Source organism: Protopterus annectens, chromosome 12.part0, assembly GCF_019279795.1.
Source record: "Protopterus annectens isolate FY-2018-M chromosome 12.part0, PAN1.0, whole genome shotgun sequence".
Lineage (NCBI taxonomy): Eukaryota > Metazoa > Chordata > Ceratodontiformes > Protopteridae > Protopterus > Protopterus annectens.
This window is the reverse complement of record NC_056746.1, coordinates 325347825-325372997: the sequence shown is the minus strand read 5'-3', so window position 1 is coordinate 325372997 and position 25173 is coordinate 325347825. Positions and strand designations below refer to the sequence as shown.

Below are 25173 nucleotides of genomic sequence, written 5' to 3'. Positions count from 1 at the left end.
AACAGTTTGTCTTACTCAGTGACTTTGTTTCGTTATTGTCCATTTCTTACATGGTTCTGTGACAAAAGTTTACCTCGAGTGCTTTTCAATTAAAACCGTGAGTACTAGTAGGTGAACTAATACTACCAAAGCACATAATGAAACTTTGTGTAAGACTAGACAAGCATTTTCTCCGAGGAGCCCCCCCCCCCCCATACACCCTGGTGTGGAATGGCATTTATTGTTTTCACTAAAATGTTGGTCCATGTGGGCCATCCTGTCATCCAGATGTCCTTAATATCTCATGGAATCAGCAACAGATTTACAATTGGTTTCATGATTTCTGTACTAACCACACATTGGCAGAGAAAATAGGCACATCTACTTCCCCCCCTCAGCACCTCCATTTAAAAGTGGCCCCAAGGATCTGTACATTTGACTCTTTGTTAGCAGGACCCCAGCAGATTGCCAAGCATACTGTCTGCAGATGACATGGTCATGCCCAGACTGGTCCCTGATACTCTAGTCCTAAGTACATCTAGATCTTGTCCCCTAACGGGTTAAGCAAGAGAAAACTTATATTCTTAACCTAGCCAAAAGCATGTTGTGCTCCTCACAACTCACCAGAAACAACAGAATATGCCCCCTGAATGGATCACTGCTGACCACTATTACAATCCACTAAAAATCACCAGTTTATCTTATAAAATCTAGGCATACATTTAGTTCAAAATCTAGCCTTCCAACTGCTCATCAAATTAGAAACTACAGCTAAAATCCTAAAATTTCTCTCCTGGGCATGTAAAATTTCACATTTCTTATCACCTGTTGACAGGGAAGGACGGTAGATAGGAGAAACTGACTGGCTAAGTAATACCTTCCATTTTTATCCTCAGGCTCTGAAATTAACCTGGCCATTGTACAAGCAGCCTTTCAAGAGAATATGTCAATTCATCTCCTATGCCCCAAGAAAAGAACAACGTTGCTCTAGTCTTAAAGGAAACTGGCTTATAGTACAGCAAAAGACAAAACTTCTAGTGGACTCCTGCTTATATAAACTGCTTAATCTGAATTCTTTCTCATTCCTGGTAGTCAGATTTTCAATAAGTGAAAGACCGTAAAATCTTAGATGTCAACCACATATCACCCATTCCTTCAGTATTTCCTGCACAAAGTGCATTATCCAGACCTTTTCAGTTCTAGGGCATGAATCACTTCCCAGTTCCTCCATCAATTAGAGATATAGCTCATTACCCTATATTCAGGAAAAGCCTCAAGAAGCACTTACAAAAATCCACAAAATATTGTTTTATAAACACTGCAATTACTTAAAAAAAACTTCAAACTGCTAATGATTAGTATAAACATATGGATGAGTATACCATAATGTACCAAATATAAAAATATATTCCTGTGTTTATCTGTTTCCACCCCCGCAATAAAGTGCTCGTCTTCCCCATTTTTACTTTTGTTCCATGCGACTTATAATATCTCTAGTCTGTTTTAAAGAATCAATATATTCAGGTTATACATATTCATTTCTGCAGGTCGACTGTTTTGGAAACGCTGACATTACTCTTTTATGTAGAGTATACATTTGACGTGCTCTTTATACATAACGCCATTACCACTTGATGTAGCTTTGTGCATCAGCCACTGAATACTTTGTTATGACTCGGTTATTCCCCAGATGTGTGTAAAGCAGGTCCTTTTCCATATGTGCTCCATCCCAGTCAAAAAATATAAATAAAATAAACAAATCCTTTTTAGAAAATGTAAAGAAAGATATATTTCAGTATATAAAAATGTTGTTGATGGTATGTAATTGATTTGCTTGCTTTTACATGTACTATAACATGAGTAATGTGAGTGAAGGAGCTGCTGTCAGTGTAAGTTGCAAGTGTTAGGTATTTATATTTGAGTAAGACATTTGTTGTTTGTTTTGTTGGGGGGTTGCATATTAGCGGGAAATAATTGAAGTTTTATAGCTATAGGTGTTAATGGGGCAAATTTCTGAAACTACCAAATTGCCTGGAGTCAGCACTGCTTTCAGTACCTGACAGGTACTGCGAGTGGTTACATAGGACATAAGGGATTGCAGGTTTAAAAGTCATTTCTACATGGGAAGACAAAATTTAGGCCAAGCCCAGAGTTTTGATGCAAGCTTTGAGTCACATTTAAGGAACTGAGATACCAATGCTGTGCTAGTATGAGCTTATTTCTGTCCTGTATCATTTCTCTGATGATATCAGATCTGTAATGATACATTAATGTGAATTCTGTCATAATTCCTTTGCCAAGGTAGCCAAACCCAAATAATGCAATGATCAGACAACCATGTCAAATTTGTGCCCTTGTCAAAACATTTGAGAAACTACTTTACAAAGTTTCAGCCATATAAATAGTTGCAGCATAATATGTTTTGAGCAGCACCCTTGCCACAATACTTTTATGACCGTAGCATGAATGACGATCTTCTACAGTTTATTGACATGAGTAGAGCATCTGAGACAGTTAACAACTCCCTCTCAGTCAATAAACTCTGCAAACTTAAGTTTGGCATCAGTGTACTAATGTAGTTTAAAAGCTACATTAAAAACTAGATCATTTCAGGTTTATAACAATACTGTTTACTTAGAAATGGGTTACAAAGGCATAGGAGTACCACAGGGATTAGTTTTCACTGATACCTTTCTCTGTTTTCATTGACAATTTATCTATAGATTTTTCCACAGCTTAATATAACTATGCACACCGCTTACCTTTCCTGATTCCAGCAGAACCCATACTCAACTACAATAGGGTTATATCCTGGCAAGGATAAAAAGGCCAACCAACTTCCAAAGCTCCAGGGCATCTTTCATGTGCCCAAACTGTCAAGCTGAGCTGACTAAAAGACAAGATTTTCCTGCCAGCAGATAGGAGGCTGAAAGAACTATACTAGGAACAACAAACATAAATGTCCATGCCTTGGCATAAAAACACACCAAAAAACAGGGGGGATTGAGGGAGGGCGCAGCTACTGCAGCAGTGATCATTCGAACATCTGTTGTTATGATAAGTTCGTCTTACACAACTGCATTATGTTCTTCACATTGATCAGTGCTGCAGCAGCCTTAGCTATAAGGGTAGATTAACATAGCTGACTACATTTGGGAGGTGTAAGTAGAAGAGTCCAGGAACCCATGAAGAATGGTCCTAGCAAAGCTTCATCTAGACCTAGAGATGGAATCAAGCTTATAGTACTTTATAGAAGTACGTACAGAGGACCAAGTAGCATCTAGAATATTTCTAAAATCTACCCCTTTCCAAAAATATCAAAACTACAATAGTCATTGCAAAACAGCTTTATATCACTATGCAACTGAACAAAGTAAATAAACTAATAATCACCCCCTCAGAAAAAAATCTGATGACATACTGTTCAGTAATCCCCAAAAATCTTATCTCCCTCAAGTTGTTGTGAAAGATAAGTCTAAATCTCAAAATGCACGCACTCGAGGCCCTTCTCAGTATGGAGAACATCGATGTCTGTGCAGTGACAGAAACCTGGTTCAAGGCTCCTGAGAGCACCCCAGCACTATCAGGTTTTACCTCATATCATGCGTTCCGGCCCCAAAATCCGGACAATACCAAGAAAGGAGGGGGGTATCCATATTCATCAAGGACACCCACACCTCAAGACTGGTGGCAATGCACGATGCATCGGAGACCATCCAGGTGCAATTAACCATAGGCAAGACTGCTCTGCAAATTGTAGCATGTTACAGGCCACCCTCACAAACTCAGGAACCTCACATGGCCTTCCTGAAAACACTAGAGGGGATAAATGTATCACCAAACACCATCATACTAGGTGACTTCAATTACCCTAATATAGACTGGGAACACTACTCAAGCCCAAACACCCTAGCCCAAAAGTTCCTGGAATTCATAAACTCAAATGCCATGGAACAACTAGTCACCATCCCCACAAGAGGAGAAAACATACTTGATCTCATCATCTTGAACATGGGAGCACAATGTTCAACACCGAAGTATACCCTCACTGGTGAGATCAGATCACAAACTAATCTCGCTGGAGGTCCTCATCCCACCCCCACCTGAAATAAAAAGACCACAGTAAAGAACTTCTCGAAGCCGACTTCACACTTCTAAAGACTAGTGTGGTCTCCTTTAAGGCCCCGAGCCGGCGGAAAACAGTACTCAAGCCGCTGAATCACTTACAAATGCCTTCTACCAGCACCTGCAAGACTGCATGGATAAGGCAATCCCAAGCAAAACAAAGACTCTTTGTACCAAAGGCAAGCGTCCAGTCTGGTGGACCCCAGCCATAAACAAACTCTACAACAAAAGGAGGAAGCTACTACAAGATAGAGCAAAATCCTTAAAAGGTAAGACACCCTTGATCACTATAAGTAAAAACTAAGAGCTCTCATAAAATCATCCAAAGCAAATTTTGAGAGAAAAATAGCTAAAGACTCAAAAGACAATCATAAGGCCTTCTTTAGCTATGTTAGAAACCTGGGAGGAAACTCCCAGATATGCTCAGAACTAGTTCAAAATGATGTGAAGATTACTGATCCTACAGACATTGCCAACATACTGGCTGACAGGTTCAGTGCAAACTTCTCCCCTCCCCAAAAGGAGAGATATCTATACCAAGCGATTGCAGCCCCCAAACATCTCCAACGCCCAAGTGAGAACTGCTCTCTCCAAAGCAAAAAAACACAGCATCCATGGGACCTGATGGTGTCCCCGGCTGTGTGCTCCACGAACTCAACGAGGAATTAAACCCACAGCTAGGACAGCTGTTTAATCATAGTCTTACCTCTGGATACGTACCCAGAGAGTGGCGCACTGCAACTGTGGTCCCACTTCACAAAGGCGGTACCTCCACCGACCCTGGAAATTACCGGCCCATTAGCTTGACAAGCCTTATCTGCAAAGCCATGGAGAGGATCATAATGGACCTCATAAATAAAGACATAGGGAATTTGCAGACTTTGGATCCATCCCAGTTTGGCTTTGTCAAAGGCAGATCATGCCTTCTAAACTTGGTTGACTTTTTCGAAACAGTCACCAAAGCCATTGATGAGGGAAAGGCAGTCCATACAGCCTACCTCGATCTGGCGAAGGCCTTCGATACAATACCCCACTCGGGTATCATTGAAAAACTCATCAGCTTAAATGTTAACCCATACATCACAAGATGGGTTGCAAACTGGCTGAGTGACAGAACCCACAGGGTCAGAGTTGCTGGCGCCATGTCAGACTCAAAGCCTGTCACAAGTGGTGTACCTCAGGGCTCAGTCCTGGGTCCACTCTTGTTTGGCATCTACTTTTCCGAAGTACAAGCAAACACAGGAGGGTTATGGCTGACAAAGTTTGCAGATGACTGCAAACTGGGTGCCATAGTAGAAAACACATCTGACACAGATATCCTTCAGAAGGGTCTCACAGAAACGGATAACTGGTGCCAGAGCCATGGCCTAAAGTTAAATGCCAAAAAATGCATAGTCATACCCTTCGGGAAAAACAAGGTTACCCCTAGCTACCAAATAGGTGGCAATCCACTGAGCACAGAAGAAGTTATCAGGGACCTGGGGACCCAGGTTGATAGTAGTCTGTCATTCGACACCCATGTAGCTAAAGTAGTTAGGAAGACCTTCTACATTGCCCACCTTATCATGAAGGGATTCTCATCTAGATCAAGGGAGGTCATAGTCTCCCTATACTCATCACTCATCAGACCAATGATTGAGTACAATGCCCCATTCGGAATGTATCTGACCCGACACTTGCAGCAGCTGGAGAGGCCACAAAAGTTCCTCACCAAAAGGATAAAGGGTCTCAAACATCTGTCCTATGCTGCCCGACTGAAAGAACTCCAGCTCTATTCAGTCGCCACCGCTTGCTCAGAGGTGACCTTTGCCTAACATACAAGGCCATGTCAAACCCAGATTTAATGAATATGCTGCACCTCAAAAATCTAGATCCGTCAGAGCCACAAGGGCGGAGACTTAAACCTCGACACGGCTATTAATAGGACGTGCTGGAGGGATAGATTCATCACCCAAAGACTCCCTATGCTGTGGAATAAAATCCCAGTATATGTGAGGCAGAGCACCTCGCTGGCCTTGTTCAAGAGAAATCTTGACCAATGGATGGGAGATCGCAGATATACCCCAGGGATTACCTCCGTGTCACTGCTCGACAGAGGCACAGCAAAATAATGGGTATAGTTCCCCATACTAAAGGGGTGGCGTAAGCCACAAAACTATGGGCTAGGCTTGTAAATGCCCTCGGGCAGATAGCCTAGTATGAACCTATGAACCTATAACTCAGATATACCCATCCTTAGTAGATATTCCCAAAAAGATAACTCAGATATGCCCACACCTAATATACCTTCCCAAATAAGATAACTCAGATATGCCCATACCTAATGTAGCGACTCAAAAATAACTTGGTATCACAATTTACCCCTACCTGTCTTTCTCAGTTTACACAGATACAATAGTAAACAAGGTGACAGCCCACTTAAAACACTGCTGTAGAATAGCACATCTCCTATCGCCAAAAAAGCAAGGAGGGCTATGGCTGCAAACATACTGAATTCTAAAATAGAATATACTTTCCCAATTATCACTTCATTCCAGCACCAATTCACATCTATTGCAGCTAGCTATAAAAAAGATTATCCCAGTATGTCCTGATAACAATCACACACATCACTGGAAACAACTAAAGGGTTTTCATTGGCAACCAGAAGAGAGCAGGGCCATATTTCTACTGAACACACAAATCTATAACATTATAATTCCCAGCCCTTCTTCCCTTAACAAATGCTCTCCCAGTGTAAGAACAAACATACTCCTTTAGGGGTAACCTAGGTAGCAGCATCACCCTTAGCAGATATAGGTGTGCATCAGCAACTGGGGAGCTTTTAGGAAATTTTGCCCAGCTGTTTGAAAGTTTCTTCTTCCCATGCCTGTCAGCTGTCCATATTTTCACAGAATGTCCAGATTTTTTGAGTTTCAGACTTCATACCCTTCAGAAATGCATACTAATGCAAATCCTGTTATTCTATCAACTTTCTAAGTTTATAAAAGCAGTATTTAAAAATTAACCCTAATTTTTGGTCTTTACCTGACAAATTATTTTTGAATTTGTCCAAAGTTCTTGGGCTATAAGTTTGAGAGAGATACCTCTTTCTGACCTCAGGTTAAAGCCACATTCAAACATTAGAATGACTGGATTTTTTTTTCTTTTTTGTTCCTCAACTTAAAGTGCCAGGTCAAGAAACCGGCTGCTACATGAGCAAGCTACAGCTCTGATTTCCCTGTTCCTGCACTTTTTATTTATTTCCTTAGAGTTGTTAAACTCCTTGACATGCATGTATTCATTTATTTATTTATTTATTTATTTTCGTTTGAGGGAGAGTGTGAATTCATGTTCGTTATCTTTAAAAAAACGATGTTAAGAGATGATGCTGAGTGGTGTGTGTTGCTTTTACAAAAACACCCTCACCTGCCATGTTGGAAGCACACAGCACATTCTAAATGGGTGTTTGTTTTTTGGAAACAACATGCCCTTGGTTAGCATACTCACACTGCATGCTAATACTCTGATATATGCTTCAAGTCTAAAATGTATCAGTTCATCTCTAGATATTGTTCTGCTAATGTATGCTGACCACATTAATAACATCAGTGTTCATAGCACCAACCACTTTCCCCGAAACCCAAATAATGTACATATTGTCTATTTTGGATCCATAACCTCTTGGATATTTACATTAACAGTCTTAATACATAAAACATTTCTTTAGGTAGCCATGACAACATTCTATTTGTGTTGTCATTATTACAAAGGCTGCATCCACTGAATCACCAATCAGCAAGAAATGGCTTTTCTTTTACTATCACCCTCATATCTAGCACATTTAGGACTGTAGTGTTTATTCTTACTATAATAGTGTCACTATTAGGCTTTTAGGTATCTTATTTATTTAAAAACGTGTCTTTATTCCTTGTTTCTGCACTTCATTACTGACAGAAAATGTTACCCTGTTGTCCCTTTATTACTCCCTACAGCCTGTCAGTCTGCTTGTAGGTATATATTTTATATGTCTGTATCTATTTATGTACTTATGTATTTATGCACTTATTTAGGTTCATAGGTTGGTACTAGACTATCAGCCGTAGGGCCTATACAAGCCTAGCCATAACAATTCCCTGGCTATTTCTTCCCACACTATTTACTTCCCTGGACCCCTGTCTAGCAGGGCGACTGACGTGATTTTCGAGGTGAATTTCCTTTCTCCCATCCAATCGTTAAGGTTCCTTTTGAAGAGGACCAAAGAGGCGCTCTGCTTGACATGTATGGGCAGTCTATTCCAAAGTCTGGGAAGTCTCTGGGTCAGGAACCTATCCCTCCAGCATGTTTTGTTTATTGTGATGACAAGGTTTAGATCCCTAGAGCATGTGCCTCTGAGGGATTGGGATTTCTAATGTCCAACAGCTCTAGGTTTGACATGGCCTTGTATGTTAAGTGGAGATCGCCTCTGAGTAGACGATATGCGACAGAGTATAGCTGGAGTTTTTTAAGGCGGTCAGCGTAGGGCATCTGCTTTAGGCCTGTGATTCTTTTAGTGAGGTATTTCTGCGTCCTTTCTAGTTGTTGCAGATGTCTTGAGAAATACATACCAAACGGGACGTTGTACTCTATAATTGGTCTAATGAGGGATGAGTACAGTGGGACAATGACCTCCTTTTTCCTGGATGAAACACTCTTAGTGATGAGGTGTGCCACATAGAAGGATTTCCTGACTGTTGTGGCGATATGGTTATCGAAGGTGAGACCACTGTCCACCTGTGTCCCTAAGTCTCTTATCACACTTTCGGTGTTTAGTGTGCTGCCACCTATGTGGTAATTCACGGGTACATGTTTTTTCCCCAAGGGGATAACTATACATTTCTTGGCATTGAGCTTGAGCCCATGGCTCTGGCACCAAGCATCTGTTTCTGTAAGGCTCTTTTGTAGAGTATCCATATCATTTGGGGATTCAATAATGGCTCCCAGTTTGCAGTCATCTGCGAACTTTGTTAACCAGAGTCCCTTAGTGTTGGCCTGTACTTCAGTGAAGTAGATGCAAAACAAGGTCCAGGACTGAACCCTGAGGTACTCCACGTGTCACTTGTCTGGAGCTGGATTTGGAGACAGCTACGTTTACAGTGTGGGTTCTGTCAGTAAGCCAGTTGGCAACCCATCAAGTGATGTAGGGATTAATGCCCAGCTTAGTAAGTCTATCTATAATTCCAGAGTGGGGGATGGTGTCAAAGGCCTTGGTGAGGTCCAGATAGGCTGTGTGGACCACCTTACCCTCGTCCACGGCTCTGGAAACTGATTCAAAGAAGTCAATCAGGTTCAGGAGACAAGATTGGCTCTTCACGAACCCAAATTGGGTGGGGTCCAGTGTTTGAAGGTTGCCAATGTCTTTGTTTATAAGTTCCATGATAATACATTCCATGGCCTTGCAGATCCATCTCATCAGATGGATGGGGCAGTAGTTGCTGGGATCCAAGGTGGATCCCCCCTTGTGGAGTGGAATAACTGTAGCTGTGCGCCACTCAGTGAGCACGATGCCTGAGGTGAGACTATGATTAAATAGTACACTTAGATGAGGTGCCAGTTCATTTTGTAGTTCATGTAATACACAGCTTGGGATGTCATCTGGTCACATGGATGCTGTATTCTTAGCTTTGGAGAGTGTGTTGTTTACCTGTGTGGCCATTATTACCAGAATTTGGCAATCTTCCGGTATTGAGATGGGCCGTTTAGGGGGAGAGAGGGGGGTGAAGTTGGCACTGAATTGATCTGTCAGGATATTGGCAATATCCTTTGGATCGGTATATTTAATGCCATTCTGTTGTAGCTCAGAGCAGATCTGAGCATTGCCATTTACATTCTTGACATAGTTATAGAATGCCTTGTGGTTGTCTTTGGAATCTTTGGCAATTTTATTTTCATAACTAGCTTTGGAGGATTTTATGAGGGATCTCAGCTTCTTACTGAGGCTGGTAAGGGAGTTTTTTGCATCCTGGGATTTTCCTCTTTTCTGCAACAGTTTCTTCCTTTTGTTGTAAAGTTTGTTTATGTATAAATAGATAGATATGAGTGTATATGGATCTGTGGGAATTAATTGAAGTACTATTTGATCAAACAGCAAATGGTTGAACTCAGTACATCAAACAAAGCAAAGTTTTCACAGCTACCCAGTACATGCAGCAATTATTCCAACTCACTTAGATTAAGTATCACCCTTGCCCTGAGATGGTGCTGGTACCTCTCAACCTCTTAGTGCACAAATCTGGACAAAGCCTGACATAATGGAGGGACAAAGACTCCAAAATAAGGACAGATTTTAAATACTGCCCTGAGAAAGAAGCTAAAATAACAGGATTTGTGTTAGCGTGCATTTTTCTGAAGGATGTGAAGTCTGAAACCCAAATCCATGTCATTATTTAGTGACTTTAATCTTTGCATCATCCCAGTGATTTGTCAAAACACATTTTTTTTATGAGGAACAGACCAAAATATGAGGCAAAAATCTGGACATTCTGCAAAAATCTGTGCAGTTGAAAGTTATGATGGTCCCTAAACCTTAGATTAACTAAGAAAATGCAGAAGGCAATATAACAATCCAGAATCAACAGTTCATAATAACAAAAAACAGTTTAAAAGGTAAAATCAAGTGATGTAAGTACAAATACACAAATGTACTTTCCATTTTTTTAAAATCAGGAGGTGTAGTATCATGTAGTCAGTCTCGCAGTGGGTGGAGCTGTCTGAAGACAAAGGCTGAGTTGCACTCTTCCCAGTGAATGGGGTAAATGAATTTCATAAACAATGCTACTTATTTTCTTATAAATCTGAAGATTCTGGTAGTGTTTACCATTATATAAAAGTTTCATTGCTTAAATGTTCAAGCACATATTGTAGCATTACTTGTCTGTAATCACACTTGGATTACCTTTGTCTTTGTTATTAACAGAATATGAGCAATGTTCAGCTTTTTCCACGTATTTTTGTTTTCACTGACAATACCACTTTCCAATTTTATGTTTGAGTAATACCTTAGCTGTCTTATTACACATGTCCTCTAAGGCTGTTACTATAAATGTGGAACAGACATGAAGGTACTCTATACTTGTTGGAGGCTCCAGCTCCAACTTGGAGCTCATATACACAAAGTACTGTTGCCATTCAACAGTCTTAATATTACTGTTTCAGTTTCTAAGGATCAACCACCCAATTTTACTTTATGTATGTTACTATAACTAGAGGCACTACATTTAAATATTATATAAAACACTAAACAGAATAAAATGAATCAAGTTAAACAAGAAAATGAGCAAGTATAAACATCAGTGATTAGATATAACTATCTGGCAAGGCGTGACAAAATACCCAGGCCTTAAGGGACCCCAACTGGTAGATGTGCTCTCCGTAGGCTGATAGATGAGTGAGTTTTACAGGAGAGGGTGTACACTAAGAAAGTACAAAGACCAGTGCTGAAGAATCAATGACAATCCCTTGTCACTGACTAAACTGGCTAGGAGGCAGCCAGCAGTTCTTTTTGATAGGAGTAGCCACTTTATACAGGGTAGACACATTATAGCTAGGAACTTGTACTTTACTCTCAAGGTGAATAGAACTCAGTGCAGATTCTGAATCACAGGCATGTGTGTTCCAACTTAGACTTTCTTGTTAGCAGCCTATGAAATTCTGTACAAGCTGGAGGTGCTCTAGATCAATACAAGGAAGTTGCAGGTAAAGGGCATTACAACTGGAAATAAGTGCATATACCACCCCAAAAAGGTATTTTTATAGTAGTTAATGCTCAGCCTGTGAGGTACTCCTAAGGTGGTATTTATGGTGATCTAGCAGATGCTGTCTCCTGGTCCTTGAGAGATAGACAGTCATCATGTATCACCCATGATTTGCCACTTTAGAGAGCATCTCCAACTGGTTACCACCAAACAAGGTGATCATATTCTGGTAGAGAAGGTGTTGGCAGTGGGTTTCAAGTTGCATGGACATCCAAAACCTCATTCTTGACAACACTGCATCTGGGTTTCATATATTCATATTTTTTTCTCTTCACCCCAGAGTGTCTCTGTGTTAACCTAATAGGGACTGAGCACACATGTTCAGGTTTGAATCCCCACAGAGGCTTTGCACCTTCATTTCTCATGCCTTCTCAGGGCACCCAGAAATGTATGAATCTGCTGCTTGTGATTGTTGTCATTGCTGCTTCAGTCCAGCCTGGCGTGTGCCTCTTACTGGATTGATTTACTGAGATACTGTTACAGTGTAATTCAGTAATGTAGACTGCTTTTGAGGTATATCCCCCCACCCATGTGGTGAATTTTAAAAATGATCCAGACAGACCAGCGGTCTGTCTTGATCAACACATTTTAAATTAAACAGATTTACAGTTAGAGGTGGTGGTTGGGATCTCTAGAGGCCTAGTAGTGTTGAGCCAATATGAGTTTACTGCCATAAACTTGTCCCAGTCCACAAAGCCACACGCTAAAATTGCCTAGACATATATGTGAGTAAAAATTAAGTTGTCATTATAGAGTTATAGCAATAATATTCAAGTTTATACAAGCCAAAATAAAAATAAGAAACAAATAATATGGACCAATATGTGTATTGCAAGAAAACATCAGACTTAAAATTGTTGAAAAAGATAAAAAGAAATCACTTGCACATATTAAAACAAATTGGAAGCTTTGTGTCATAAATTAAATTCAAATTTTCAGCAAAAATCAGCAGTAATAGTTTAATAAAAGCAGACAACTGCTTTCTATATGAGCATAATATGAATTAAGGCCAGGTAGCAATGAAAGTCGTACAAGAATCATAATGTCAGAAACAGATGCAAGTGCCATGAAAGTAACAGAAAACAAAGTTCTGTATGAAACAAAGATCACATATATCACAAAACTGTGGATCAAAATTAAATTATGTAGAATTTCTGGTATTTGTAAAATAGTAGAAAGCAGCAAACAATTATTCTAGATGAAGAATGTTGAATTATCCTAAAGGAACTGAAGACTGTGAGAGCTATACTGCACTAACAAGAAGAATCAGGGCTCAGTTCAAACAAGAACAAGCATGCCTACATAAACAGTGTACAGTGAGTCCATAAATCAATTCAAATATATACTCCCCAGGGCGTACGTTCTGCAGTGCACTGTTAAGCCGTATGAGTTAACAAGGTTTCCTCCTTGGTTCTGTGGTACAGAGGGCCAGAGTTCTGAGAACCCTAACTGCATCCCAGATGACTAGGGTTCGAGTAGAAGCTCGGATATTACAAGACCCAGATTAGGGGGATGGGAGACCTGCACCTTTTTCCAGTGCAGCTACATATGGAATAGAATCTGGTGGCTCCCCAGCTGCTGTCTGTGCCACTTCATGAATAGCCACAAACTGGCCCTAACAGCAGTCATGGAAGGGACATTAACATGACTACTGTTTGGATGCTGTGTGAGTATACATGCTGCTTTGTGGGGAGCTCCCACATTGATTCAGGCAGCTATGTCACCACCAGAGATTGAGACTATGGATTACAGTCAAAATCCCCTCATGGTTGTCTCATTGACAGCCATGCTGTGGACCACTGTTGTCGATCAGGGAACAAATGGGCTCCAGTGGCTCTCTCCCCAGAGGAGTGACTGGGCACTGGAACTCTTGTCCCAGTGGGGAATGAATGAGCAGCTCTGGCTGCACTTCTGTGGTCTGCATGCATGGAGGCAGAAAACTTGTATATAAAATTCTAAAATTCTGATAAAAAACATTTATCCTAAAAATGGGTACTGATAAGGAGTGTGATAGCTATCACTGTTGAACTCACATCATGAAGCATTTTCACCATCCTAGGTCTTGTCAATAAACATTTATCCTTAGTGTTGCCAGTATTATCAGTCATTGTAGCATAGCCCCAGTCATCTAATAATAAAAAATAAAAATAAAACTTCACTCACTGCACATAAAAATACAAATACGACTGCCATAAAAATAACTCAGCCCACGTAAAACAATCTCTAAATGAAGTCTAACAAATTTCTAATGGTAAAAATGTAAAATAAAAAACAAAAAAGAGAACCTTAACTAACCAAACAGCAGATGAAATTTCCCAGCAAATTGGAACCCAAGCTAACAAAGCACACTAACAAACTTTAAACTAACTCAAACCAATAGCTTATTACTATTCTGAAAATGCATTAACTTAACCGGCATAAAAACATATCCATATTCAGTATTAAGTTCAGTGATTCAAATGAATTAAAATGCAGATCTTAATAAGCAGCAAGCTTGTTGATATTTGTGGATGCTAACTGATGCCAAAACTGCAATTAATGTGAAATGATAAATGCATCTCATAACAGTTTAACCTGAAACCAATAACATGTGAAACTCAACAGCAGAATGTAATAGAAGAAGCATAAATAATGCAGTATGTACAAAGTCTGTCTGCCAAAACATTGAACCTCAGCTCAGCATATGATAGCATTCTCCTTACAAAAGTTTTGATGCTGAATAGTGAGCACAAAGCTGGTTGTGGTGCAGTCAGCTGGGAACTGCATAGTGACAGCCATATCTGTTGTAAGAAAGCTTCTTGGCAAATAATTACAAGTGAAGTACTATTGTTCAACCATTAGTCAGATAGATGATGGTTTTCTACCAACTCATATTGGACTCTGGAACACAAGAAACTTCAAACTTAATACCTTGCCTTCCCAATTTCTCTTGATGTCCTTATCTACCTTTTCCAAACTGTTTGATCACTCATTATTTTTACTCCTACTCTTAACTTTTTGTTCTGGTACACTAATTTGTCACTGTGAATGTGTATTTCTGCCCATTCTGTACTGGTTTTGAAAGTACATCCCAGCCCCTCCTTGTAATACATTGTTTTGTTGATTCATTTTGCCTTAATCTCCATATTTAAATTTGCATATTGACACTAAATTTATATATTTAGTGTTTCACAAGGCTTATTTACTAGTTTCACAGAGGCCAGCCAGAAAAGCTTTCTTGACTTCATTTATGGTGGCTTTATATGCCTTCTGTCATGTCCTCTTCCCACTTTTCTTATTCCTGTATGCTGCTTTCTTTTTATTGATTATAGAATCAGGTTTTTAACCAGGCAAGTTTCTGTTTTCACGTGATGTCAAGCTACAGAACTTTCATCACTATTTGATTGATACGGTGGAGCAGCTCTCATACTGTCGTTATGTTCTGTTGCCCTTTAATATTATTTTCCTTTCTGGGTTCTAACTAACCGACGTCACCATTTCTGTAGTCTAAGAGGTGGGAATACCATACATGGCTTCAGACTGAGCCATTGCACTACAAGAGCCTAACTTGTCTATGCTTTCTAAGAACCGAAGCAAAGGCAGATGAGATGTGGTCAGATTAATCATGTTTATTAATAAAACTAGTTAGCCCTGGGCTGGAAATGTACAGTTTCTTTGTAAGGTAATAGCATTGAGCAAACCTTCCTTGTCTTTGGATTGACTTATAATGAAAAAAGTCTTGGCTGTGCATGTTTGGAGGTCCTTGTAGTTCTGCTTCGCAGACATACCTGAAAGCATGGATTGGGAAACCTATGATGTCATCAGTATCATTGCTGTGCTGAGTGAACTTTTATATAGCCAGTTTAGGGGACACTGTTAGCCTTTATGGAGGTCAGTGCTGTGGACCTATGCCAAAACAGTTCTGTCATTTTATGCTTGTGCATTGTCATGACAAGAACTAGAGAGAGAGAGAGAAAGAGACCAAGTAGTATATGTCGCCTAACTGGATTTAATTTCAGTATGTTTTCTGTGTCTTGGAGAACTAAGTGCTGTGGGGGTTTGGGTTACCATGACAGACTAGATCTGAAGCAGACTGCATAAGAGGTGTCAGTATGCGATAATGTCAGTAGATGTGGATTCGGCAAGATATAGACTGCTTACAGATTGGTACTGAAAAGCTTTGTATGAGGTTTTATATCAGTTGGGCTGTGTCTCTCTGATGATGTGCTTGAGATGATCTTCAGGATTATTTTGAAGTGACTAAACCGGGGTACGTTGATGAGAGACAGAGCTATCAGTATGTGTAATTAGCTAAACAAAAGAGAAGTCAGAGGGTGACAACTGTGATTCATTGCAATGGAAATTAAGTGTATATGGTCTGGTAATAAAATGGCAGAATATTAGTCAGTAGCAATGAGGTGAGTAGGAAATGAGGTATGTATTTGACCTAGGGATGTATACAGCCTCCCCTTTTCAGTAAATTGTTAGCAACAGTAAGCAAAGTTCTTAGCTGTATAGTCACAGGTTTTCTTATATAGATACAGCTAGCTGGTTTTACACATTTTACGGAATACTTGGTAAGACCATATGAGAGTACAGTATACAGTTCTCTGGGGACATACCTGAGATGTGATGAACCTTTGGAAAATGTACAGTGAAGGTGGGTGTGCATGACAGACAAACAAGTATTAAGTGATCACAAGAACAGACAGAAATAACTGAACTCCTCTGTTCCTAGACTGGCTCTAATGCAATACAGTTAGCTGTATGATCTATTAATGAGGATGCAATCAAAGAAGGAGCTTGAACCGAGGACTGGAAGGAGACATTGGATGACAGAATAAAATTAAGAGAAACCTAGAAGAATAGTGCAGCTTTATAGAGAGGAGTATGCAATAGTAAAGTCATGCTGTTTCAAAACAGAATGGAATAGGACAGTTCAGAGGTTCTGAGATTAGGAGTACCAGAGTTGCAAAGGTAATCCCAAAATTGAGTGGTGAACCCAGTGTAACATTCTGAGTTACTTGAACACAATAATAAGTAATGTGAGAGCAGGCATGTAATATGAAGGTGTAGTTCTTAAAACACAGCTTTCAGAGACTGGACAGGGCTTTTATATGTTCGTAAACATAGTGTGGGTGGTGCTATTTTCAGGATCTGCAATAGGCTTTAGTTAAGACTTGAGTAGTGCATTAAAGAAACAGCAGATAGTATTCTTGAAATGAATGTTATATACTCAAATGTGATTACTAATTTATTTGTTTGTTTGTAATTATAGCTTATGACTAAGCATCCTGGCAAGCGACTTGGATGTGGACCTGAAGGTGAACGAGACATCAAGGAGCATGCGTTTTTCCGATATATTGATTGGGAGAAGCTTGAAAACTTGGAGATTCAACCTCCATTCAAACCAAAGGCTGTAAGTGAAATGTGCTTGCTTTTGTTTGCATTGTTTGGCAAACGGTATCTGTTGTTTGTGCCCTTTTGTCGATACACAGAAGCTTGTACTTGTGAGGTACGTGTCTTGTGACTTTTGTTTCACACCTGACTTGCTATCCTTAGTGTGCAGTCTGTGTCTTCTTTCACGCTTGCTCTATATGGTGTCTATAGGGATTTTCTAGTAGTGATTCTCATCAGGAACAGATTGATGAAAATCTGATACATTTCTGTGTTTATTAAGAACATTGACCAATTTTGAAACATAAATGTACATTAAGTAAAGCAGCAGCAGTCTTATTGTAAAAGGTTATAATTCTTATTTTTGAGAATGTCAGTTTATCTATATAAAACCAAACCTGACAATGACGCAGCAGAATTTTATTTATGACAATCTAATACACTGATAGGTGCCTCAAGAGACTTTTCCTTGTTAAAATTATCATTAGGTGTGCATCCAATAGAATTTCTGCTGTCCTCTGTGGAGTGGCTATTTTATGTTTGTTCTGCTTCATAGTTATTTCAACTTGAGCTTCACATGTTTAATTTGGAGGTATTTGAACATTATTTACCATGGGATATTGTTAGAAAGATATCTACAAATGAAAATCAGAACTGTAGTAGGCAGTTTTATTAACTCTGACTAAATCACAGATGCAGTCATTAACAACTTTCAGGAAGAATACGTCTCAGAGTCAATTTCTGGTTGCACTTTTAGTATAGAAGTTATATTTTAACATCTATAAAAAGGACACTAGCTGAGAAGCCATCATTTGAGTGTAACAGTTTAATGATGAAGAACATAATTTAGCAATAAGTAAATAGACAAATATGCAGATAAATAAAGGAAAAATAAGTAAAAAGATAAATAAAAGGTTGTATAGTTGCATTATTCACTTAAAAAGGACAAACTACAAAATTACGTATTATTCATTGCACCAAAAACTGGAAAAAACTTTTGGTGGAATAAAAATTATAACATTGTCTGTTTTGTATGTAATATACATATAGCTACATCCAGAGTTATATATGTAGGTGAGTAACAGATATGTAAACAATTATGCAAACATATATCAATAGATTTGCAGTATAGGTATGCGTGTGCACCATTTGTGTGTGTACAATATTGTATATATGGGAAGGGAGAGTGAGAGAGATGCATTTTTGTTTTAGTTTAGTGATGTCTTTAATGTATACTGAAGTTTTCTGATGGCAGAATGAAGCAATAAGGCCATTAAGTATGTCATTTAAGTATATTTGTCATTTTAAATCCCCTTCCCCACCCACTGTACCTTTCCCATGTCTGTTGTATGCCTCAGTGGAGTCCATATCCACCACCCATTCCTGCGTTGCATGCATTGGGGTCAATGGTGAACATTCTGAAGAAATGCAGTAGTTAGGCTTTACAATCTGCTGACTTTACCCTTCCACCTCATCCTTTCTGTTCATGTTGTCCCCTTCACATTTGTCTAACCTGATCGTCTACAAGCATTTTATGTCCTTCCTTTGACATCCAACAAGAAAAGCTCCAATTCCTGTGATTTATTGGTCATGTCTTTTCCCTTCCATCCCATGCACGTTTCTGGTGACTTTCCTCTGGAGTTGTATCATTCATAGGTTCATAGGATGATGCTAGACTACTGGCCCGGAGGCCCTTCTAAGCCTAGCCAAGAATTTTGCCCATGTTCCTACAAAGTCAGCACCTGTTTCCCCTGTCCAGCAGGGACACAGGTGTGATCCCAGGGGTGTATTTTCTGTTTCTCATCCATTTGTTCAGGTACCTCTTAAAGAGGGCTGGAGAGGTAATCAGCTTGACATGGAGAGGGAGTCTGTTTCACAGATGGGGGAGTCTTTGGGACACAAATCTAACCCATCAACAAGTTCAATGAATGTCACAGACCAGGTTGAGGCCTTGTGTGTGGGTTGTGAAAGTGGAGTTAGACTTACGGATATGCAGCAACTCCATCAAGGTTGGGTCTGAGATGGTCCTGTATGCCAAACACAGGTCACCTGTGAACAGTCTGTATGAGACTAAGCATAGGGACAGAGCTTTTAGCCTATCTATATTGGCTAGGTGTTTGAGACCCTGTATTTTCCTGATTGGAACCTCTGTGGTCTCTCCAGCTGCTGCATGAGCTTGGTAAGGTACATTCCGAAGGGGGCATTGTACTCAATAATGATCTGATAAGAGAGGAGTACAGCGATGTTATGACCTCCTTGTTCCTGGATGAAATACCCTTATTTATGAGGTAGGCCATGTAGAAAGCCTTCCTACAATGTTGGCAACGTGGTAGTCAAAAATCAGGTTGCTGTCAACCTGAGTGCTTGCTTAGTACATTGTTATTAATGTGATCATTAGTGGGGATGCCATTTTCTCCAAAGGGGATAATGATGCATTTCGTGGCATTCAGTTTGAGGCCATGCTTCTGGCACCAGTCATTAGTTTGGGTAAGGCCCTCTTGGAGGATGTTCACATCACTAGGGTAATTTAAGACAGTGCCCAGCTTGCAGTCATCTGCAAACCTGGTCAGCCACAGACCACTGGTTTTGGCTTGCACCTCAGAAAAGTATGTCCCAAACAGTAGAGGTCCCAAGACCGATCCTTGGGCTACACTGCTCATTATGAGTCTACTACTAGAGGTGGCTTCCCCTATTTTGACTGACTGGGTTCTATCAGTGAGCCAGTTAGCTACCCACCTATTAACATACGGGTTGATGCCTAGCTTGGGGAGTTTATCTATTATGTCTGAGTGGGGAGTAGTGTTGAAGGCTTTGGCTAGGTCAAAGTAGTGGTATGCACTGTCTTCACCTTGTCCATGGCTTTGGTGACTGTTTCGAAGAAGGTGACCAAGTTTAGCAGGCATGAGCTCCCTTTGACAAAACCATACTGTGTGGTGTCAAGCTTTTGGAGGTTTTCAATGTCCTTGAAAATGCATTCCATGGCCTTGCAGATAATGGTTGCCAGACATGCCTACAGTACAAAAGGTGTGGCCCAATCTCTGCCCACTGTAATGGAACTGTAACCTCTTTGCTAAAGAAGTATGTTTTATCGAGGGTTCTCCCCAACATTCTGTTTGCTACAGATGCCACTGCCCTGTCACACTTCTCCTGAGAATCTAATCCAGGTGTGAACAACACTCCCAGATCCCTTTCTTGCTTCATTGCTATCAGTTCCACTCCCCAAGAGATATTCCACACTAGGATTGCAGTCACCCAGTAGCAACATTTTGCATTTGTCTGCACTGACCCTCAACTGCAATCATTATCAGAATCCTTCCTTACTCTCTTGGCTCCATCCTTGACTGCTACAGTATCTTTACATCGCTGATATGCCTGAAGTGTAAATAGTCTGGGACTAATCCCTGTGCTACTCCATAAGGCATTTCCTTCCATTGCCCCATTGTCTGTTTCATCAGAAGTCTCTATGTCCTGTATTTCACCAGCAGTATACTTCCTCAGTCTTCATACTACCTTCACCCCATTCAGTTGGTTCTACTCCTATATCCTCTACTGTTACTGAAAGACTCCTTTCTAAGACCAAGAAAAAGACTTGGTGAAGTCAAGGTGGATGGCATCTACGCATGCTTCCACAGCATACTCGCCTGTAAACCAGTCATATAGATGGTTCATGTTAGATGGACATTTCATGCTTTCTATGAGCCCATGCTGGTAGCTGTTCTAGGGACCCGTTGTCCTTCAGGAAAGCAGTCAGCCGTCCCCTTAGGATTCCCTTCATGACAAGTCCTGCCTGTGCTGTTAAGCATATAGTTGCCTCTTTTCCTTCCTGCCTCGCCTCGTTTACACAAGAAGACTAGACTTGCTGCCTTTCAGTCCTCAGACTTCTCTGCATTGGACAAGTGATCTGTTGAAGATGCCAGTCAGAGGATTTGCCAGCACACTGGTAAGATTCCTGTGGACTCTACAAGATAAATCTAGCTGTACTTCCTGCTTTGTCCTCCTTAAAGGCAGCCACATCATCTGTTGCTGTGTTCACTCGGCCCCTCCTTCCCTTGTCTGCTTTGTGAATATTGAAGCAAGGTGTTCGTTCAGTCCTGCTGCTTTATCCCAGTCTTCTGTGATTTGTCTCCAGTCTTTCCTTAACCTGGTCAGTTCTGTCTCTCTGTCTGTCTTTTGGTCTGTACTAGTTTCAAAAATAATACACACACATGTGCTCGTGCATCCCTTTCAACTTGCAGCTTTATTAAACTCACCATGTTTGTTACATTTCTCTTTTCCTCTATGTACTGACCCCTTCTTGCACTGGCTTCTGTAATTATCATGTAGTCATGTTGACATTCCCCTCTTTGTTTTTTTCCTTTGACATTGTCCATAGCCCTTAGCACTCCATCTCTGGCCATTCCCATAGATGATTTTGTACCCAGTCTCCAAACTTTTTGATTCTTTCTCTGAGCTCGGTATAATTGCCTGTACTTAAACCCCACACCATAGATATCTGCCTCTGTATCCTTATCCCTCTCCCAACTTTAAACCACCCTTTGCTGTCATTCATGAACAACCTGTACCCAGGTAGCTCCATATCTCATGTCCGTTATCAGTGGCAAACGTCTCTGTGATGCCAACAATGTCCACCCTCCTCCCCCACATCACTGCTTTCTGCTTTCCATATTGCTATGTAGACTGGTTGCAGTGCAAAGTAATATTACATCTATTAGCTTAAGTACTGTAAACAAAAAACACCATCTCCAGCAAAAGATACCCAGTAACTAAAACTGTCACTCAGCCATAATCAAGCTGAACCGATGATGCGTCATAAACATAGACCTTAGCTGAACTCTAAAATACTTTTCTGGAAAAGAATAATTACATTAAATGCTGTTTCTGGATGATCGCACTCTAACACATAAGAATGTTAGATATAAACAAAAATGTTCTTTTATACTTCTTTCTTACCATATATTAATAAGTTTTGCTTTGCATTGTTCTTGTCTTCTCACTTCTTCTCATGTTTGCCTATATAGTTAAGTCGTTGTAGTCTACATTATGAAACCAGATTTTATAGAAAGCCACCAAAATTGCATTTTCATAGTTACTGGCTGACATTCTACAACAGTTAGGTAAACAGACAGATTATAGCAATAATATACAACAACTACTTCATATCTGGTCCAGCTCAATTAAAATGATATAATTAAAAATGTTCTTTCAGCCTTTATGATCCCTTCAGAAATTATTGTAACACTCTCACCACTGCAGTCTGTATTCTGAACTCACCACTCAGGTTTGCTTGTGAGGTGGATTGCATTTAAAATAATTACCAAATAATGGCATAAGCAATGTTTTTACAGATCTGCATATATTAAAATGAGGGCATATGAGAATTACACTTACTACTCAGAAATGTACATTTCGTTGTAATGCTAGCAGTAAATACCAACATGGACCTATGAACTATTGCCCTAAAGTCTGTTAGCTGGTATCATTCAATTTTCTAATTCTTGGCTTCGAAGTGCATGTAATTCAAAACTCCAAATTAAAGTTTGCAAAGTTAAAAAAAAAAGACATTACATATATTCTCGTGTTTGATTCTCGGCTAGGTTGTCCTCTGTGCGGAGTCTGCATGTCCTCCCTGCATCCATGAGGGTTTCCTCCAGGTGCTCCGGTTTCTTTCCATGTTATAAAAGACATGCGTCTGGAGCATTTCTCCCCAGGCCTCTGCTAAACATTGACTTTGTTTCAAGTCGGACTTTCCCGGTTAACATATGTTAAATAAAATAAATAAACAAATTGAATGACAAAGTAAGAGAATTCCTTTGTTAGATAACTTCAAGAAGTTTTCAGATTTAAAACCTCGTGAAATGTAAAGTATTCCAGGGTGTGGTTGATAGATGTAACAAAATAGTTATATAGTACCATTTGGACATGCAGAATATAAACTGTCCATTAAAAGACACAGTAGTCGTATGTATATGTTAGTTCTGAAATGGAATGATAAAATGTTAAGATGGTTCCTCAACTTCATTCACAAACAATGCAGATTAGTTTCCTGATGTGTTTGCTTTGTTTGTAATGCTTTAAATGAAACAAATGTTTGTGATTGTATTTTGGATATTGCTTTGCACTTTGTAGTTCCTGATCATTTCAGCACTTCCTGATGTGAAACATTTAAAACCCATGGAATTACTTGTGTCAGTCCTGTCTGTGGTTTCTTATTAATGTTGGCTCTGCACTTGGCTTTGTTATTGTTCTGAATATCTTAAGCAAAATACACTTATGTAGTTCTCCTTTAAAATAATTTTCGACGTAGGTGCTGTTTCTTTTGAAAACTGGTTTGCTTTCGTGTTTTTTTCCCCACTTCATGTCCTTGTCAGCTTGATGGTCAGTGTTTACTACAGAAATAATATAATCCTTTGAACATTTGCAATTACTCTGTATAAATTTGGTCTATCATATGCTTTCAACTGTGAAAGATTTTTTAAAGCCCTGCTGTTTGGTTTGTTCTTTTGCCTGATTAACCTTTATCACAGTGACTGTAACAAGACATTTAAGACTTTAAAAAGCACATTCAGGTTATCTTCTAAAATAAGTTGTTTTGACACCAAACTCTTCTATGTTGTTTTACTCAAAGCCTGATGATTCACTGTAAATGTTCTCATTTAGTCTAGACCAACCATTTGTAGTTTTAAATGGCTGTGGAAGTAAATATTTCTTTTTAAGCTAATTTGCTGTTATGTAATCTACAGGTTTGCAAAGCACACGAGGACTGAACTATGTTCTTTATTTACCATCATTTTTCTAATCATATGCCAAAAGAGCTTGGCCTCAGTTTCACATTAGGTTATGCCGCAAGGTACATTTCACTGCTGTTGAATGTCATTTGCAAAAGAAAAAAAGCATTTCAAGATTTGACGTCAAAGTGTTCTTTAAATTAATGCTGTTAACTTGCTCTAACTTTCCAAGATATCCATGATTGTTGTACTTTTGCAAGACTGTATTGTTGCCCTTTAAAAGAAAAGTAAGTGAGCTAATAGTATGAGCATTACATACTTTTATTAGAGATCATAAGTGACCTGTGCATTCCTGCAAGGAATGGGGGATAAGAATTATTAAGAGAGGATGCAGCAATTGATTTCATGCAGAGTACTCGGTTTTTTAGAATGCAAAAAAAAAGAAAACACTGAAAAAATGCATGCATAGTTTTCGAGTATTCAGTATTTTGTTAATCTAGGTGCTAAAGTTGGGATGGTTGACTTTTACTCTTTTGTATCTCAGGAGGTGGCATGACCTCATTTGTTGCAGACTGGTATTTGGGATGGTGAACTAATGTGTGTTTGTTGCAGTCGTTGATTTGATATTAACAGGCTTGGGTTGATGACTGAAATCGAGGCCGATCATCTTGCCAGACTAGCCACAATAAGTGAAAAAAGCTCATATGGAGTATTCCACAGCCTGATCTTAAGAAGCTCTTGTTAGAAGAGGTTTGGTGTTGCATGCATTAAAAAGCTACAACTCTGGAGCCAGGGTACTTTTTATACGTACATTTTGTTGAGTCACATCACTTAAGTAGTTCATGAGATACTTTTAATTCTGTTCCATTATTTAAATGCAGTTCAAAAATATAGTATCTGTGAGATGAGTACAAAGTTGCTGGTGCCTGTTCTTGTTCAAAAGAGCATGCAGCTTACTCAGGATATAGAGATAGGAGGAATGTAGGAAGGAATATGTGACTTGAGTCAATCTCTTGTGTATACCATTTGCCTAGATGTCCACGATGACCAGCTGATTAGGCTGTAACTGCCAAGTCACAGCTGTTGAAATCACCTGATATATTTAGCATGGCTGATCTGTAGACACGATGTTGTGTATTATTTTGATGGATTTATTTTTTCTTCACTGTTGTGTGACCATGAATTTAGTGCATATA

At 39.6% G+C, this 25173-nt stretch overlaps 1 protein-coding gene across 1 annotated transcript in view; it reads left to right on the top strand.

Moving 5' to 3' along the window:
* Positions 1-25173, top strand: part of PRKCB (protein kinase C beta) — a 2112091-nt gene that overhangs the window by 1972680 nt on the left and 114238 nt on the right. The window contains exon 16 of the mRNA XM_044089400.1: positions 17134-17274. Coding sequence (XP_043945335.1) covers positions 17134-17274 — 141 coding nt within the window. The remainder of the gene's footprint in view (positions 1-17133; positions 17275-25173) is intronic.